The sequence below is a fragment of the Sceloporus occidentalis genome, unplaced genomic scaffold, assembly GCF_023333645.1.
Source record: "Sceloporus occidentalis isolate IW3139 unplaced genomic scaffold, rSceOcc1.0.p SCAF_5, whole genome shotgun sequence".
NCBI lineage: Eukaryota > Metazoa > Chordata > Lepidosauria > Squamata > Phrynosomatidae > Sceloporus > Sceloporus occidentalis.
This window is the reverse complement of record NW_028316985.1, coordinates 116305140-116324704: the sequence shown is the minus strand read 5'-3', so window position 1 is coordinate 116324704 and position 19565 is coordinate 116305140. Positions and strand designations below refer to the sequence as shown.

Genomic DNA, 19565 nt, shown 5'->3' with positions numbered 1-19565 from the left:
GAGCAAAATAAACCCCAGATTGTTCCAGTTCAAGCTGGAAAGATCAAACTATTGCATTGGTACTACTACAAATGCTGGTGCAAAGATGAGAGGAGGGGGGAGGGAGTGACTAGCCATATTTTTTTTTGTCACCTGCCTGCAAATTGATCATACAAGTGCACAGGTTGTTAGGGACACCATCAACCCATTGCACACACTATGAAGTGAAATGAACACCAACACATCATATTACTAGCAATAAAATGCATTTAATAAAAACATTAACAAAAATGGTCAGTCCAACAAAGGGCATAGGAAAGGGAAGAAAGGGGGTATGTATAGGTAGGATGTCCTGGCTAGGTAGGTGCATGCTTTGCCAATGTGTCACTGGACACATTGATGTGCCATACAGGCAGGCAGTCAATCATGCAATTGAGCAGATAGTTGTGTGGGGTGTGCTGAGTCCTGATTTTGCTATTTTTCAGGATTCAGGATTCAGCAAATGCAAATGAGAAACCACCCAGGGTCAGGGGCTTTCCCAGCAGACAATGATCACCAATTAGCAGACACTAATCCTCTTTGCATATCCTCCCACCCTGAGGCCCTGCCATCAATAGCAGAACAATACACTGATTAACATGGAAACCTCCCTACCCAGGGTCAGTGTGTGTGTGTGTGTGTGTGTGTGTGTGTGTATACACAACTCTCTTCCATGCCAGCATTCTCTGAAGATGCCAGCCACAGATGCTGGTGAAACGTCAGGAATAAACTCTTCTAGAACATGGCCGCATAGCCTGAAAAACCCACAAAAAACTATGGATTCTTTCGACTTCACATGTTTTTAAACTGGTCTTTTTGTCAAGGCTTTTGATGTGTTATGGAAGCCGTCTTGGGTCTCAGCCTGGGAGAAAGGAGGTGTATAAATAAAGTAAATAATAAAATAATAATAAAAAGTTGGCCCTTGGACACTGATGGCTAGATGTATGTTCTTCTGTCATGGTTCAATCAGTTCATACAAGCACATTGTCCAATACTTTCCATTTAGAAGATTGACTGTGGTGATAGCATTAATAATTCACTTCTTGAATCATGATCCCAGTGTGTTTGTGCTTTGTAAAGATGTGTGATTCAATATGTTAAATGTTTTGCAAGACAGCTACATTATGTGGTGTTTAAATATTATTTTCTTAAAAGTGTGAACTCATGATTGAATGAAAAATATGGCTAGAGATCAGAAACTGCATGACAGAAAATGCCTTGAAAATGTATGCAGCATTAAAGGACTTGACAGCAACTGAGGACAGGATAGGATAGCTGGGCAGGAGAAAACAAGACAAGAAGATATTTTGATATAGCTGGAAGCAACATTGCCCTTTCCAAACAATCAAATCTTCAGTGTCACTGTTCTTACGGTGTGACTGCCCAATAATAATAATAAAAGGTCATTTGAATGTTTTTTCCCCTTGCAGTAGTGTATGGCACAGCCGTTTTGGATGCTCTCATCATGTTATTTTTCACATGGGGAAAAATGACATATGTACCTTTTGCCCACATAGAAAATAAAACACAAAGTAAATAATTAAAATGTTTTCACAATACCCAAACTCTGAGGGAAGCACTTCATCCTATCTAATGCTTAGACTGAGCTGATTAATATGCATGTTTGATTAGAATTAGCCTTGGCTGTGTGTTTGAATGCCTCATTAGCCATGCCCCAAAGAGGAAGAGAAGGGGCCTTGTTCATAATGGGCAGGACCTAAAAATCAGAGCTTGAATGTATTTCCAGAGCGTGTCAGACACATGGTTGACAGAGACACAAGATAGCGCCTTCTGAGTGACTGTCCCTAGTCTCTGAAACCCCCTTCTCAAGGAGGCCAGAATAACCCCCTGCAGCAGCCAAAACCTTTTTTATTTCAACAGCCTTTTAATATGGGAAATGTTTAAATAATGGTTTACGGAGTGCTGTGTTATTTTAAACTCAACTGTTTTTGATAACTTTTTATCTTTTTAATTGATTTTTTATTCTTTTAAGTTTAGAACTGAATTGTTTTAATATTGTAAATAGTTTAATTCTTTTTTAACATATACCTGTATGTTTTCAGTTGTATTGTTCTTTTAAAACTGTAAACTGCTTTGAGTCCCTATTTTGGGAGAAAGATGGTACACAAATACATATAACAAGAATAACAATCTTGTTGTAGTCGTTTTGTTGTAAAGGGAAGAGAGGGTTAAATGAGGAATAACGTGACCTTAGCCATGCTGAAACTGGTTATAGATGTCTGAGAAGGCAACTGTTTAGCTTTTCCTCCTGATTTCAGCTACTAACCAATGACAAGATGTGAAGATTCTTTGTCAAAAGTGAGAGATAAACCACAAAAACCTCAGACTGCCTGATTTATCTATGACACAAACAATGGTTTGCAGACTAAATAATGTTTTGGTGCTATGTCTGAACCAGGCCAATGGCCTTTAATATATTGATAGTAACTCAATATATTCTATTAAAAGCCTACCTACTGTGGAACCATCTCTCCAGTCAATGGGAAGTGGAGTAAATGTAGAGTTAGGTGGTCCACTATGTCAACATGCCAAAATGAAGTAAGACATATCTCAGGAGGAATAGTTGTTCTGGGACACACAGGTTGACTTTGTAAAGCTCTGTATTATTCTTATATAATTTTAAATATTTTTTATCTCATTTACACTATGTCTGAGAAAGAATGATTTCTGGTACACTTTCCATAGCCAGATGCCTCCATAGTTCAGACTTGGTAACTTTGTTTTATAGATGCAAGCCAATGTGATAAAATAAAAATGTAAATTAAGTAATTCCTGGAAAATATGATAGTATCAGCATGAGATATAGAGAAAATGCATATTATTCTCCCCTTCTTAGACTTCCAGGCCTAGGGTTTCTAGAAAACTTCGTGAACATACATGACCAAGGGTGTGCTCATGAAATGATGATGTTTCTTTGAAATTTGAGATTTCTCTTGTCCTTTTAAAATTCTTTCTCCTGATATGGGAATCTGAATCCCATTCAGGCTGAACCCTTATTCCCAACTCCTCCTTTGGCAGTTCTAAGACACCTTCCTGTCTCAGCAGGCTTGGCACACTCATCAGCCTTAACAGGTCTTCCTCCTTTTTATAGCCACTTCTAAGGTTGGCCCCTACCTTTTTGCCAGTCTATCTCTGATTGTCTGCTCAGAACATTCTCTTTGCCAGGGCTTCTCCGCAACAGCATACACTTATGGATTTCCTTTGGAGTTTTCTTCTGCAGAAACAGGAACTTAATGATGGCTCCGAGTTCAGCACTTGAAAATTCTACACTATTTATTGACATGGTGCTATCAATAATCTCAAAAAAAATTCAGAAATTAGAGCTACTATCCTGGAAATTGGTAATTTACCTTACAAAAGAAAAGTATTTCAAGCTACAGTGACAAAATTATGCTCAGGTTTTGGGAAGTGGGTTGAGCTAAGAAATTTGCAGCACTCCCATGTAAAATCCACCTTCCCATCCCTGGGCCCCTGCTATGGAAGGAGGAAGAGGAGACAGTGAAAAACATGGCTTTGGCAATTCTAGCAGCCATTGCATGGACGATGGCTGCCTTCTTCTGCCTCTCATGGCAGGGAGCATACAGAAAAAATGAAGTTTGTGTGCAAGCACATGCATGAGCACATGGGTGGAGGGTCTCCAGCACTGAAGAGCAGTGATAAGAACTGCTGTTTTACAAAAGAATGGGATGGCAGTAAAAGAGCAGGGGGTTCAGGATGGTGCTCGAAGGCCATTTCTACAGTGCATTTTTGTGTCCTGACTGCTAGCCTCAGTGTTATCACTGAATGACTGCCTACACATTCATTTTCTCTATGTCATCCTCTCAGCTTCTCATAAGCAATAGCAGCTAAACAAGGAGGTCCATTCATACCAAAGGGCTGATGCTGTTGAATGGCAAGTAAGGGGAGGGGAAAGAGTAGAGAGAGAAAACTGTACTTTTGTGCACTCCTTCCCAAAGCAGACTTGCTGATCATGAATACGGCTTGTCATATCTGCCTCTTTTCTTGAAAAGCAAGTAACACATGCCTGACTGGGATACTGCAGTGGGAGACATGGAGGACCTCAGACTGTGATCTGATGTCCATATGCTGAACAGTGGATGTCCATATGCTGAACATCCCACCCCCTTCAAACTGATAACAGATTTTTAGTGGATATATTTGAAACACACTGCTTTAGTGGCTCACTATTCATTATTTGAATATTTAATCCAGCAGTTATATGGAATATCTTGAAAGGCTAATTCCCAAACACTTCTGGTCTTTTGATAATACAGAAATGTCTTTGTTCCCCTCCTCTTGTAGATGCATATACAACTTCAGAAGTGACCTACAAGTGGACTTTCAATGCATCTAATTCAGTAGAAGTGGCCCCTGATGGCTCCAGGTTAAATCAGTATGATCTCTTAGGTCAGACAATTGGACAGGAAACAGCTAAATCTAGCACAGGTAAGTAGAATGAGGAAAGATATATAGCAAATAACTCATTGTTGTCTAATTGCCAACATTGTTGTACTGCATGGGATCCACTATTTGACTGCTGTCCTGAATTTTTGTCTTCATTTGTATTAACATTCAAGAGTCTTTACAGACCTAAAGGTGGGTTTATATAGAAGAAGGAAGGAAGGAAGGAAGGAAGGAAGGAAGGAAGGAAGGAAGGAACGAAGGACCTTTGTAGAGCTTGCAAATTTAAGAAAAATCCCATGGCTAGGCTCCAAAGAATTTCTCATAAGTGGCAATAGACAGCTTGTTTGGCAAACTGCTGTCCACTTCCTCATCATAGAGTCCATCCAGCAAATGCATTTGAAACTGAATTAAGTTTCATGAGTAGGGATTTTTTCTTTAATGGCAACAGAACCAAATGATCTTAATCTTTCTGTTTCGGTTCCATAACTTATTGAATTGGGAGGGGGGGGGGAGGAGACAGATACACAGCACATTTATCTTCCTCTTTTAACTATTTTCCTTGAGTGTCTGCCATGATTTTAAAAACATGGAGTTATACATAATGATTTCTATAATATTTATTCTTATTAATTTGATCCATTTTCTTCCAGATGAATATACATAATGATTTCTATAATATTTATTCTTATTAATTTGATCCATTTTCCTCCAGGTGAATATACAGTAATGACAGCTCATTTTCATTTGAAGAGGAAGATTGGTTATTTTGTTATTCAGACTTATCTCCCCTGCATTATGACAGTCATCCTGTCCCAGGTGTCATTCTGGTTGAACAGAGAATCCGTCCCAGCAAGGACAGTGTTTGGTGCGTATTGTGATGGACATCTGGATGTTGTGCATGTTAACACTGAAGGCAGCCCAACATTTCAGGTGCCAGCTGCAACACATTTAATTCATGTCTTTTCCAGTTCTCTTTTATCAATGCTTCTGTTTTGCGATTGAAGTTCATTCTGCAATGTGAAAAATTGCTATGGTTTTCAGTGCTACTTTCAGGTATAGGTTATAGCACTCCAGGCATCTTGAAGGTGAATTAACATATGAAAGAGAAACATGTAGATTGCTGGAATTGATGGTGGAGACAGGAAAAGTATGCCTCAGTGTTAGGAATGTGCTTATTGAAAACAAATGTAAATCCAGCTCTCCTTCTCCCTCTCTCTTTCTCTCACTCTCTTTTTAAATAAAATTTTGCTATTATTATGTGCACAAGTAGGAACACCAGTGCCACAACAGAAATGCTGCTCTGCTAAAAGAAAGCTTAGATCTGTAGATCCTCCCACACATAGTAGCATAGAGGCTGCTCTGTAGCTTGGAGACTGAGATAAATTCCTCATTTGCAAAGCTGTCAAGAGGCTGGGTGCTAGAGAGGCACTTCCCTAGCCTGTAGAGAGGCCTACTAGACTTTTTATGAGCAAACATTTGCCCATACAAAATTCATGAAACAAACTTTGCACAGTGAGGGTATTCCCACATTTTAAAGCCATCAGACTGGAGCAGCAAATGAGATTTCACCTCTGATGTATTCAAACAGGATGTACAACAGAAACCACTTATCTACCCTGGACATTGTTCATTTTCCTAGTTTGCATATTATATAGCTTCTGAATATTTCTTCAAAATTTGGAAGAAAAGATAGAAACCTGACAGAAAGGTTTGCCCAATTTCATTTGAAAGTGCAGGCTGGGAAGTTGACAGAGAATTTAAAATCATTGCTTGAATATACTATGCAGGGAATTAGGTCCATATCTTGCAAGCCAGTTTGTATTTTTGCACAAGCCATGGACATTCCTTATTCCTTTTCCATCTTGAAGAAGCAATGGGGAACCTCAAATTTATTTATTTATTTATTTATTTATTTATTTATTTATTTAGGTATTTATATCCCGCCCTTCAGCCCTAATGGCTCTCAGGGTGGCTTACAATTATTATTTATCAGACAGTTCCCTGCCCTCAGGCTTACAATCTAAAAGACACAAAACAAAAGGAGATGGGAATGATGGAGGGAAAGGGGATGAGGTCCAGTGGTTCTTCTCTCCCTCTGAGGCCCGGACCAAGGCAGATGGATTGGAGGGAGGGCTCTAGCTCTCTAGCTGTAGGTCAGAGGATGGAATGTGAAAACAAAAAGAAGTGAAATCCTTCAGTTTGAAAAATAGTTTGAGTAATAGCTTGATAGGTGCACCTGTGAACAATCATGAATTGGTGGATTTTGCATAACTTTTATACAATTTGAAGGTCACCAGAATTTGCAGAGACCTCTTTTTTCTTTGGTGGCTGCTCCTTTTTTTGGCACAGATCCATATGCTTTGCTGTTAAAAGTAACAAAAATAAATGGGTTAGTGGTATATATGTCTCCACATTCCTTCATAAATTTAATCTCCAGGTTGCCATCAAGTGAAAATACCCCATATTAAGCATCACAAAATCCTGTAAATGCAATACACTCTAGTTATATTTGTTATTTAGTTAAGTATGAAACTTCTCAAAGGAATCACAAAAAACTTCAGTTTAATTTCTTCTGATGTTATGTCCAGTCATGGTCCTAGGCATTCTTCACAGGTTTCACTTTGGGCAAAAACTCTGTGCCAACTTGGGCTGCTGATACACTGCAGAATTAATGCAGTTGGGTACTGCTTTAACTGCCATGGCTCCATCCTATGGAATCCTTGGATTTTACTTTGTTGTGACACCACAGCTCTCTGACAGAGAAGACTAAATAACTCACAAGACTACAAATACTAGAGTTCCATAACATTGAGCCATGGCAGTTAAAGCGGAGTCAAACTGCATTAATTCTGTAGTGCAGATGCAACCTTAGACTGTTAATCCCCCAAAATAAGTCTTCCTGTCTTATCTGAACTCTTGGTTGCTTTGAAAGTGCTCAGATGGATCACTTGAGAGGTAACCTCACACTGGCAACTTTTCTAGGGCTAGTTCTGAAGTCAGGTGTAGGTCACACCTCTGTTACAAATAGAATAGGTGCACAGGGACCATTCAACCCCAAATGTGCTTACAGAATAAACTCAGAATTATTTCAACTTTCCCTTTTACATGAAAAAAATGTGGTGTTCTCTTATGTGTATGAGCAAGGTTATTTTTTTAGAAAAAAATAATAATACTGGAACACTTCCTGAATGCAGGGGAGAGGAGGGGAAAGAATCAGCATCTATTTTTAAAATGATGTTGAATATTTCTTGTCTGAAATCTGTTCCTTTCCTCCCCTCTCTCTTTCACTCTACTGACATAATGTACTTTTAAGCAGTAGGTTACATTTAAGGACTTGGGATAATGAGGCAGTTTTAATAATCAAGCTCTTCTGTTCCTTTCATTTATGACATCTGTTTAATGTGGTTGACCTAAAGTGTCCATGGTGAATTACAACCGGATGATTTGTTGTCTTTGCCTTGCTTCAAATTAGCCTGTGTAGAAAGTTACAGTGCTGCTAATTGGATAAATCTTGAATATATTCTTCATAGAAGATGGATTTGGAAAGCATTTGATTGTGCCTTCAGGGACTAGGCATAAAGCTGGCACACAGTTGTCTGGTTCAAGATTCTCATCTTTTTTTTTTAATCTTAAGTTGTCTATAGTATTTATGCATAGTACTTGTGTATTTTTGATAATACTGTGCAGCCAATTAAATTCCAGTGCTTAAAAAACAAACAGCATACTTAGCCTATAAATATATTTGATTCAAGAAAGGTCTGCAAAGTATAGTTAAAATCAAAACCTATGCCTCAAACAAAACAAAATACAGGTATACCTCTGTTTATGACGTGGATGTGTTCCTGGGCATTGCTTCTTTGACCAAAAATGTGGTACCAGAGGTAGAAATAACATGGAAATAATAGAGATAGGGTCCTGAACACATTCTAGCAAACCTTTTATTCAAAACTAATACTATGGACATGAGAAATTAAATGCTCACGTCTGGAAAGTCTTGCAGAAGGAAACAAAAACATTTTGAACCCATCTAGAGCCCATTTATAAAAGAATTAGCATAGGGTAGTGGTTTGAGCATTGAACTATGGCTTTGGATTCTAGGGTTCAAATCCTTGCTTGGCCATGGAAACACGTTGGGTGACTTTGGGCAAGTCACAGCCTCAGAGGAAGGCAAAGGCTAACCCTCTCTGGAAAAACCTTGCCAAGAAAACCCCATGATAAGGTTGCCTTGGGGTTATCAGAAGTTGGAAATTTATTTATTATTTATTGGATTTATATCTCGCTTTTCACCTAAAATGGGATTCAAGGCACCCAACAACAAGGAGTCTGATTAAAATCTTCTTCTAAAATTCACCCAGGGAAACCTTTTTGTTTCAGTAGTCTCTACTCTTCTTATGATTTCTATTTTGGTGGTCAGATTTATAGATTTATGTTGTGTATGTATTTTTTAATATCCTGAGAGAGTATGCCTTGCCCAAGGTCACCCTGTGGTTTCCATGGCTGAGCAGGGATTCAAATCCTGATCTCCAGAGTCTTGGCCCAGTGCTTTACTTATTTTAATTTTATTGATATTTTAATGACATTTTAAACTTTTGTATGAGGTAATTTTTTATACTTATGTTTGTTTTAACTGTTGTAAGCCACCTTGACTCACAAACTGGATAAAAGTCAGTTTATAAGTAAGCATGACTACTACTACTACTGCTAGTACTACTACTGGTATGATCCTAAAGCCACTGTGCAAGGATGAACAAACTAAATGGGCCTTTGTAGCAATATGAATTAATTCAACCCCTCTGTCCAAGCTCTGGGATCCATTATATCAACCATAGAGGTGTGCTTTGGATTCAGAGAAATCCAATATCCAAAATTTAATTAGATCGGTTCAGATGAGTTCAGGAAAAATCTGGACCAAAGTTGGACTCTTCTGGAAAGGAACAAATCTGAATCTTGACACTCTTCAAATTTTCTTAGAAATTTTGATTCAGAAGAATGAGGCCCTGTCCTCCCCCATTCACATGGTGAGTAGTCCTAATAACAAAGGACCCAAATCCCTGGTTCTTGTTCAAACTGTCTGGATGAAGTCTGACCAGTTCTGCACTGAACCTGCCATATATCTCCCTTAAAAACATTTAAAATAAACCACATTTTGCTCCAGGCCTATTGCACCACCAGGTGGCTATTTACAATGCATCCCTCTGTGCTGCCTGGTGCCATTCCCACTGCTGTGTGTTACTCATTCTGAGGTCAGAACAAGACTCCCAGCCATGTGATCGATGCATGGCACCTCATTCTGACCTCAGAGTGAGTAAAATGCAGTGAAGCATTTTACCAGAGCTGCCCAGTGATTTGAGATAAGACATATATTCCAAGAGCAGAAATGTTAAACCTGTTTTGGTGGCATCCATGGCACCTGGAGTGAGTAGCATACATTATGAGTGTGTTTCCAATTTATTATATTTCAGAACTGAGGGTTTTTTTTTATTCTATATGTTTATCTGTGACTATGTGTTTATTCAGTCCAATTTGCGGTACCTTTCTACCATACCAGAAGTATACCACTTCATTGTCATATCAGCTTAGTCTGCTACACATACAGACCCAGATCTCCAAAGTATGGTAGTAATTTAAATTTAGAATGGAAATGTGTAGAAATGCATATAGGATCAATGCATTTCCATCCACTGCTGAAAAAGAGTGGATGATTGGTTTATGCTTTTTCACCCCTTTTTCTTATTCACAGTTCTGGTAAAAGACATGATACAGAAACATGGTTATTTGTCTCTTGGTACAATGCATGTTTTACAGTGTGTTTTACTTTGGAGGTTTTCATGCAGAGGCTTGATGGCTGTTTGTCAGGGGTGCTTTGATTGCGAGTTCCTGCATGGCAGGTGGTTAGCCTGGATGGCCCTTATGGTCTCTTCCAACTCTACAATTCTATGAGATATATTTGAAGCTCACTTAACTTCCTCTAGGAGAGATTCACAAATTTCACAGTTTTGTAGTTGTACAATAGATAAGAAGGGATCCATAAATTAACCACTCATCTGTTGATACTAGTTTGTAATATCTGAACTACCTTAATATAGCAGTTTAAAAAAACCAGAATATCTTATTTCAGACATGTGCCCTGTGTATTTTCTTAATCACGTTGCATATCATACTGGCAATTCCTTTGTCACTTTCAGCTGTATTTTGGGTCAAGCATGATGACAACTAATAGGTTTTAAGCTTCTCATGACAAACGTCTTTTACATGATCTTTACGAATGAACCTGACAAATACATTCCTTCTCCCATTCTTTTCTTTGCAGGTGTAACAACAGTTTTAACAATGACAACTTTAAGCATCAGTGCACGAAATTCTTTACCCAAAGTAGCCTATGCCACAGCTATGGACTGGTTTATTGCTGTTTGTTATGCATTTGTATTCTCTGCCTTGATAGAATTTGCCACTGTAAATTACTTCACAAAACGAGGATGGGCGTGGGATGGAAAAAGTGTAGTAAATGATAAGGTGAGTGATAATGAAGCATGTTTAAAGTTCCTTCCGATTCTAAGAAATCAATTTAGCAGCATCTAATGTTGATAGCTTTCTATTACTGAAAAATAATTGCAGTTTTAAACCTATATAAAGACAGAGTAGATTAAAACAAGAGTGGAAAAAAAGAGAAGCTGACAGTTTGGGCACACATTACAGCAGAAATTAAATTGTACATATGGAGTCTTTCTCCATCTGTTTCATCTTGAAGAAACAAATATCGTCCCAAGGCTGTCTACAAATTAAACAATAGCCTGTTTCTGCCTGCTAAACATTCAGAATAATCTTAGACAGGATTTCATTATCTTCAGCAATTCTTCACGAGAAATGAATGAGTCCTAATGAAGCCCAGCAACTCATATTTAAACCCCATGTTTAGGGACAGGCAAGAAATTTACTCTATCAAATTTCTTTTTACTCATTTCACAACTTCCCAGACGCAAACACTAAACTGAATGCAACTTCATTCAACAATCTTCTAAGCTTGTGATGTGTTATGTGAAAGGAATAACTGTGTTTGACAACATTCACATATTTTAAAACTTTGCAGAGAACAGTATATAGTTCTAAAGTGCACATAAAAACCTTTTAATCAATGTAATTTTCCATGCAAAGATATGTACATTTAAAAAATGCATGCATATAAAAGCACACAGTTAAGAAATGTGCACAAATTCTGTCAGAAAGGAAATGTAATATAGAATTGAAGAAGCTTGGTAGCATTAAAAAAAAACCTTCAGAAAGACTTGCATTTGATAGAACCAGCCATCCTACTTACACTTAGGCTCATACTGAGAGTTCAATATATAGGAATTCTGGTGCCTTGACAAAGCAGTTTTAGCAGCGTGGCAGAAAGGGAGTGGTTTTATGGTTATATCATGAGGCATTTTCCATGAGTGCCTGAAGGAATTTTTCTGGAGCCAGAGGGAGACAAAGTATATATAACTGCTGCATATACTCAACTATAAGTTGGCCTCATGTATAAATCCAGGGTAGGTTTGGGGGCCCAAATTATGGATTTTGATATGACCTGATATTACCTGTCGATAAGTTGAAGGCAAAACTAGCAGGCATGTAACAAAGTATATCAAAGATTAAACAAAGAGGAACAACATTCTGGCAAGCATAACTATTTGTCCTCACTCAAAAGGCTGGTTGAATGAAAAGGGATCTGTGGTAAATGGTGACTGTGTGATGTGTTCGGGAGATGACCAGGCACATATATCAAAAGGATGAAAACGCAAAGCAAAAAAAATGGTGACTATGTTGGCAGTGATTAGAGCATTTAACTTTAATATGATTTTAACCAAACATACAAAAACATCTTATTTAAATCCTTCAAAGTCCAATTTCTCTCAGTGCTTTTTGAGAAGAAGCTCCAAAGAGCTGCCACTGCCACCATTTTCCCACCAAGGCATTAAAAAAGATCAGAAGTGGCACCACGGTGGAGAGAGTAGAGGGTTTCGCTGCTTCTTTTAGGTGCTTCTGGAATGGACTAAGCTCTTGCCTTTTGCCACTCTACTCAGAGAAAGGGAAAGTTTTTTTATGAAGAGTTAAAAGTACAATATTTACATTGACGTAGATAAGTTGACCCAATTTTTTGGGGTCAGTTTTTGGACTAAAATTTCTAGACTTATACATGAGTATATATAGCAGTGTCAAAAACAAGTTGACCACTAATGGTAGACTTGGTGACTGAGGAGTAAGAAAATCTAGGCTAGACTGGTTCACTGATGAACTTGGATCTGCCTTTCCAATATCTATTAGTAAGACAGATGCCTGAATGATGCCTCCCACTCATGGCTTAAACTTTCAGTTCAGTTCTCTCTCTGGTTTCCATTATCCACTCCAGCCCATAATCACATGCTCCCAAAATCAACTCCACAAACTACTCTACTACTTTTCTGCAGCATGCTAGGAGATGAGATGATAACACTAGTCCATGCTGCAAGTGATATTTACTGGTTACGTTCACTTTTAATAAGTTAGGAGAAGGGTTATGCTTGGGGATTTGAGGGCATTTTTGCCCATTTTTCGATAAAAAGATTTTTTTAAAAACAGCCTGTGTTTTTCTTACTAAGATATTACCATCATGTTATTCTTAAAATAACATATGACTAGCATGTTACACACACACACACACACACACACACACACACACACACACACACATAATGTAAGCATTTTATAATAATGTTCTGCGTAATAAGTTTTCCCCAACTTGGTGCCTTGCAGATATGTTGTATTATAACTCCTGATCAACCAGTGCAACCATTTACAATACTAGCTGAAGATGAAGGGAACTGTAGCCCAACACTACTGGGTGTGGTCTGTACTCTTAGTACCATCAGTGGTCTTCCAAATGAACTGTTCTAATCATGAACTGCTGTGGGAACAGTCAGATGTGGAGAGAAACAGTATATAGGTTGAGCCTTACCCCAAGTGCTTGGGATCAGCAGTGTTTTGAATTTTTATTGTTTTTACTTTTTTTTTGGATTTCGGAATATATGATTAGATATCTTGGAGATGGGTCTAAACATGAAATTAGTTTATGTTTCATATACACCTTATACTCTGAGTCTGAAGGTAATTTTATACAATATTTTAAATGATTTTCTGCATGAAACAAAGTTTGAGTATGCTGAACCAATAGAAAGCAAAGGTGTCACTATCTCAACCACCCATGGAAGCAAGTTTTGGATTTTAAAGCAATTTGGATTTTGGATATTCAGATAAGGAATATACAACCTGTCTCTGCATATTAAATAAATAATAATACATTATAATGATTTATCTAATCTACTTAGCTAAGTGTAATTGTTTATTAAGGAAAAATAGCTTAAAAGGAAAATATATTATTTCTGTTCTGGTAAAACATGTTTATATATGTTGAACTGGGTACCATCTCAATAGAACAACATTCCCCAATTTGGTTCCCTGACAGCTTTGACTGGAACTTCCATCATCCCTGGAGACTAAACCATAGTGGCTGAGGCTGAAGGGAATTTTGGGTAACAGTTTGGCAATAGTATGGGGACAACTGCAACTGAAACATTACCTTCTGTGTAAAATAGAAAATGCTTCTTTTAGAAGGTACCTGTCACCACCCATATATTTGTTCATATAGTAAAATAATTTTAAAATATTTAAAATAATATTCTCTTTTTGAATCAGAGCATCCTTTCAATCTATACAAATCTGTTGATCTAATTGTTTGATGCATCAAATTTTGCCCACCCAATTGTTCTTCTTCGAGATGAGAAATGGTAAAACATGTGATACTGAGCTCTACAGTATTTCAGATTATAGGTTTTATATATGGAAGCCCATCTATATTCTGTGTCCCAGGTACGTAGAAAAGTAGCATTGACAGGATACAGACCGCCCAAAAAGGGCGGTCTATCAGCACCTTGTTTTGCTGCACAAGGGAGCTGCAGCAGACAAACCGCACGGCTCCCTTGTGCAGCAAAAAGAACCTGCAAAAAGCGGGTTCTATTTACGGTGCGATTGTGATGCCGCAGTGCACCAATGATGCCGGGACGTGCAGACGCTAAACGTCTGTCACATCAAAATGGTGGCGCCCGTGTGTATAGGGTGCCACCATTTTGAAGCCCCAGTCATTTGCTAGGGGTGAGGCCAGTATGGGCGGTGCGCCATCGGCCAACCCTTAGCACATGATGGGGGGGGGCGCAAAGGTCCGTCTGAAGAGGGCCATAGAATGCAAGACTAGAAACTTTTGTCTGAATGAGTTAGACAGGCTCTGACATATTGGCAATAGAGATAGCATGGAATACTACTGATCATATAAAGTGAGTCTTATTTCCATTTATGATGGACCACAACATAGAGTCAAACTAGACATTAAGAAGAATATTTATTCTTATAAATATGCTGAAAAAGACAAAACTGCTTGTGGATTGATTCAGTCAAGGAAGCCACAGCCCTATGTTTGCCAGGCCTGACCAGGGCTCCTAGAGGTCTCTCATTCATAGGGTCACCATAAGTCAAAGTTAACTGAACTGCAAATAAGTCATCAGGTTAATTAGACCTTCTGCTATGTTTGGAAGATTAAAAAATATGTAGAAAGTGTAACATAATAAATGTTGATGCTAATCAATGACATGGTATCAACTTTCTAGTTATGGAAAGATTCAGAATCAAAAAAGTAATCATGCTCTTGCTAAAAGATTTATCATAATGGATGGAAGCTGACATTTTAGATGAACATTGTAGGCATTTTAGATTAACTGATTCAACCATTGCTTCAAAACTGTTGGCAACAAATATGATAGAAAACTTCTTTTTTTCCTGGGGTGAGATGTCCTCATAACTCCACTTAGGTTTGAGAATTAGCAATACCTCAACAAAGTATTTCAAGAAAAGCTTCTGTAACTTTTTCAAAGGAACACATGGGTATCATGTGTTCCTGAAGAAGGCAACGGTCGCCTGCCTTGCAGGGCAGACCGTTTTGCCGTTAGACGCGGCTGAACTACAAGCCCCAGAGTGTTCTGGGGCTTGCCCAGCTCCCTATTGGTGCAAGGGGGCGGAAGGGGCGGCCCTTCCGCTCCACGACGCTCTGGGAGACGGTTTCGTTGGTGCGGGGCTTCCGGTCCTCCAAGGCTGCCCATTGGTGGGCTGGGCCTTGGAGGCGGGGCCCCGCATAGCACGCAGGGAGGGAGGGGCCTAGGCCTGTATAAGGCCATGTTGCTGGCCCTTTCCCTCAGTCGGTTGCTTGGCTTCGAGCAGAGCGGAGCCAAGCTGTGGAAGGGAGCAAGTCTTCGTGCTTCTCCCGCCCGCCCACCGCTGTTGTTAGGTGGTTTTTAGTCACAACTTGGCAGCAGCATAGGCCAGGATCTGCACATTGTGGTACCAGGGCTATGGAGCTCTGGTTTGGGAGTCAATAGGTACCCGTGGGCGAATAGGGCAGGCGTTTGGCCATTGTGGGGGCCAGAACGCAGGAGCGCCTCCTGGTGACTAGGGGCTTTGTGAATTGGTGAACGCAAGACAAGGTTTGCGGTCAAGTTGTGTTCCTTAGCCCCTAGGTCATCCCAAGCACCGGGTGGGTGCCTGGTTTGGATAATCAGACTACATCGGGTGGTTTGATTGCACAGAACCTGACCTTATGCTTTGTGCCAACCCTACCAATTGTTTGCAAATAAAGTTTTGGCCTTACTTCCAACATGTTGTACTGTGGTTATTTGACAGCAACATCTGAGGCAATCAGATCTGGCCACAGTGGAACATGCCCTAGTTACATCACATTTGGATTACTGTAATGTGCTCTCGGTGGAGCTGCCTTTGAAAAATACTCAGAAACTGCAGTTGGCCCACAGAGCTGCAGCCAGGTGGTTAACTGGAGCTGGCTATGGGGCACACACAACTCTCTTGTTGCAACAGCTTCACTGGCTGCCAGTTTGTTTCCAGGCACAATTCAAAATGCTGGTTTTGAGAGCCTTCTTGGTGGCAGCTCCCAGGCTCTGGAAGTCCCTCCCTAGTGAGGCCAGGATGGCCCAATCCCTGCTCTCCTTTTGGTGATCAAGCATATGAATCTATACAGCATAAGACATTTTAAATTGTATTACAGAAATGGAAACTAAATAAAATAAAAATACTTACAGCTTGAGTCCCGAAGGACCATATCTCCCCATATGGGCCTGCCCAAGATCATCAGGGGAGGCACTTCCTTTGATTCTACCACTTGGACTTGGTAGAAACAGACAATGTTCCCCTTATCCTAAGGCATTCCTAGGAAGGTGCATGAAGAAACCACACCTTTTTGTTCCCACCCTCACAACATGTTTTTTCCTTCTTTCTTCCATTTTGTCATGGAACAGTTCAGGGTAACCCCATCCACTCCTGCTCCAAACAGAGCTGAAAAAGAGTGAGAGATGATGGTCCCTGTCTAGAGGCAGCAGCACAGTCTACAAATGGCAGGAACTGTCCCGGCATGTTCCACATCAAGATCCACTGTAAGAGTAGGCATACCCCAGGGAAAGGCAACCTTTGGGCTGCATGTAGCTGTCAGTCTGAGCACATATGTCTCTTGATCTCAATTCAAAAGCCCTTTACCTAGTACCTCTTGCAAGAGATCTCCACCGCCAGCACATAGTCTCTGACAATTAGTCCTGAGAACATGTAGGAAAAAAGGAGGGTGGGGGGAAATTTTCCTCACCCCCAATACAGACAGAGTTAGGAAGTATCCTTTCCCACCTTTTTAAAATTCATTCCTGCCTCTAGTCAAACATCGAAGAGGATTAATCAAATTCCATCTTTTTACAGAAAAAAGAAAAGGCATCTGTCATGAAGAAGAACAATGCTTATGCAGTGGCTGTTGCCAATTATGCACCGAATATCACCAAAGACTCAGCTCTCCCTACCATCTCCAAGAGTGCTACCACCACAACTACTGCCACTACCACTGCAGAGCCCAACAAGGCAAAGCCAGATGCCAAACCAGCAGAAGCAAAGAAAACCTTCAACAGTGTTAGTAAAATTGACAGGATGTCAAGAATAGTCTTTCCCGTCTTATTTGGTAGTTTCAACTTGGTATACTGGGCAACATATCTAAACAGGGAACCTGTCTTACATGGGTTTGCTCCATCACACTAAAAACTTAATTTTATGATGAGGGTGTATGACATCATTATAATCAGATTGTTTTCCTATGTACAGTTTACGACTAATAACTGCTAATCTGTGAACCAATATGTACAGAATGTATATAGGTATCGTGTCCATCTATCTCCAAAGGAGGTACACAAACCTTATTCATGGGATCTGAAAAACAGATGGCACCCATGACAAATATAGTCTGCTCTCCTACCCATGTGAGTTCCCCTAATCCTAGATTCAAATTGCCTGAATTATATCCATACAACCATATATGGTCCTACATAACTATTTAGTAACACTATTTTTTTAATTTAAAGTTTAAAATATTTTTCTATGAAATGACTGATTCTACTTTAATGAAAAGAAGCTATCATTTGAAAGAGAGAGATTTTTTTAAGCAAAGTAATCTTAATAATTTCTTACGGAAGCAGTGCCCATGTAAATATTATATATGTATGGTGAGTTCAAGTATTCTCTTATTAGCAACCATTCTGAATGCAAGGTATGTGTAAAAGCTATTGGAATGTCAGGGTTAATAACTTCTTCCTTCAGAGTTAATGACTGATGGCTAAACCTGTGATGTGATGAATGCTCTGCTGCTGGAGCAAAAGGATTAGATGTGAGGGTTCTTCCAAAACTTTTCCAAAAGGGAAACAAACAAACAAACAAACAGATTCCCAGTGGTCTAGGTGACCTAGCAAATTTACATATTACTGTTTCTCCAGCAAGAACCTTTTTTCCCCTTTCTCTCCAGCACTTGAGTGTTACATAACCACTTGTGAGGCATCAATGATGAGACAAATCATTGGGATCAAGGGAGCTGAAGCTGAACCCACCACACCGGCTGTGTACATAGAAAACAGCTGTGATACACCAAAGTAAAGAACATAAACCTTTTCACTTCTGGTTATTGGATCTATATAATTCATTCAGTCTTTTTTTTGTTAAAATAATTCTGCCTTTATCAATTTCCAGTGCATTCTTCTCTCAAATATAATTTACAGAATTTCAGAACATCTGATAAGCAGAAACTGTATAAACATTCCAAAAGTGTAGCAGTGTTAATAACAAATTTCATACATTGTTTACTTGCTTTGTCACAGATGTTTTCTGTAAATGGTTTCATATGAAATCCTTCATGTTGTCTTCTAGGGACAGTTCAGGTCCTGAATTTTTTTTAGGAAACTACAGAGTTTATCGCATCGCTAAAAAACTCCAGTTTATCTTTCCTGTTTTGAATTCTAATTTGGGATGCAGCCAGGTATTATCAGACGCATTTTGCCATTGATGCCGCTGACCAGGTGCAGCCCGGCTAACTTCTGGCTAGAATCCGAGCTAAGCCGGCTGCTTTTCAAAACTGGGAAGCTCCCGACTTTGCAAATTGGCCGGCTGAGCTCGGATTCTAGCCGGAAGTTAGCTGGGCTGCTCTTGGCCAGCAGCATCGGTGGCAAAATGTACTGATAATACCTGGCTGGATCCTGAATTAGAATTCAAAACGGGAAAGGTAAGCCGGGTTTTTTTAGCAATGCGATAAACTCCTAAATAGAGAAAGGAATAGTTGTCTGGCAAGTGTAGCAAATTTTTCAAATTAAGATTTCTCTTATCTTTTCCTCTTGCCCCATAGTGGCACACACAGACTTAACTTTCAAATGAGCCTTCAGAAACAGGGGTGCAAATAATGAGAAGGAAGATGAGATTCAGTGTTTTTTTGTTTTGTTTTGTTTTTAAAGTAAAAGTTGATATACAGTAGAAGAACTTGACTTTTCCAGGTATTATAAATTCTGAATGATTCAGATGAGCAGCTTTAAGGATGGTTTTGGATTCACACCACTTGATTGCTGTGCACTTGATTATTTGCAGCTGATTGTACAATTTGACTTCACAAATTTAATGGTGGAAGGACTGTTTTACACCATATACTGGAATGATGAATGAGAGAAATTAAACTAAATCCAAAAATATTATTCCAGTGG

The 19565-nt window shown here is 39.2% G+C and overlaps 1 protein-coding gene across 5 annotated transcripts in view; it reads left to right on the top strand.

Annotated features, from left to right (window-relative positions):
• Window positions 1-18795, top strand: part of GABRA2 (gamma-aminobutyric acid type A receptor subunit alpha2) — a 91740-nt gene extending 72945 nt beyond the window's left edge. For 4 of the 5 annotated variants that reach the window (XM_089525189.1, XM_089525191.1, XM_089525192.1 and 1 more), the window contains 4 exons: window positions 4342-4485; window positions 5156-5308; window positions 10754-10956; window positions 17260-18795. In XM_089525189.1, coding sequence (XP_089381315.1) covers window positions 4342-4485; window positions 5156-5308; window positions 10754-10956; window positions 17260-17589 — 830 coding nt within the window. In that variant the 3' untranslated portion in view covers window positions 17590-18795. The remainder of the gene's footprint in view (window positions 1-4341; window positions 4486-5155; window positions 5309-10753; window positions 10957-17259) is intronic. The other variant, XM_089525193.1, reaches the window with a different exon arrangement.
• The last annotated feature ends 770 nt before the right edge of the window (window positions 18796-19565 follow it).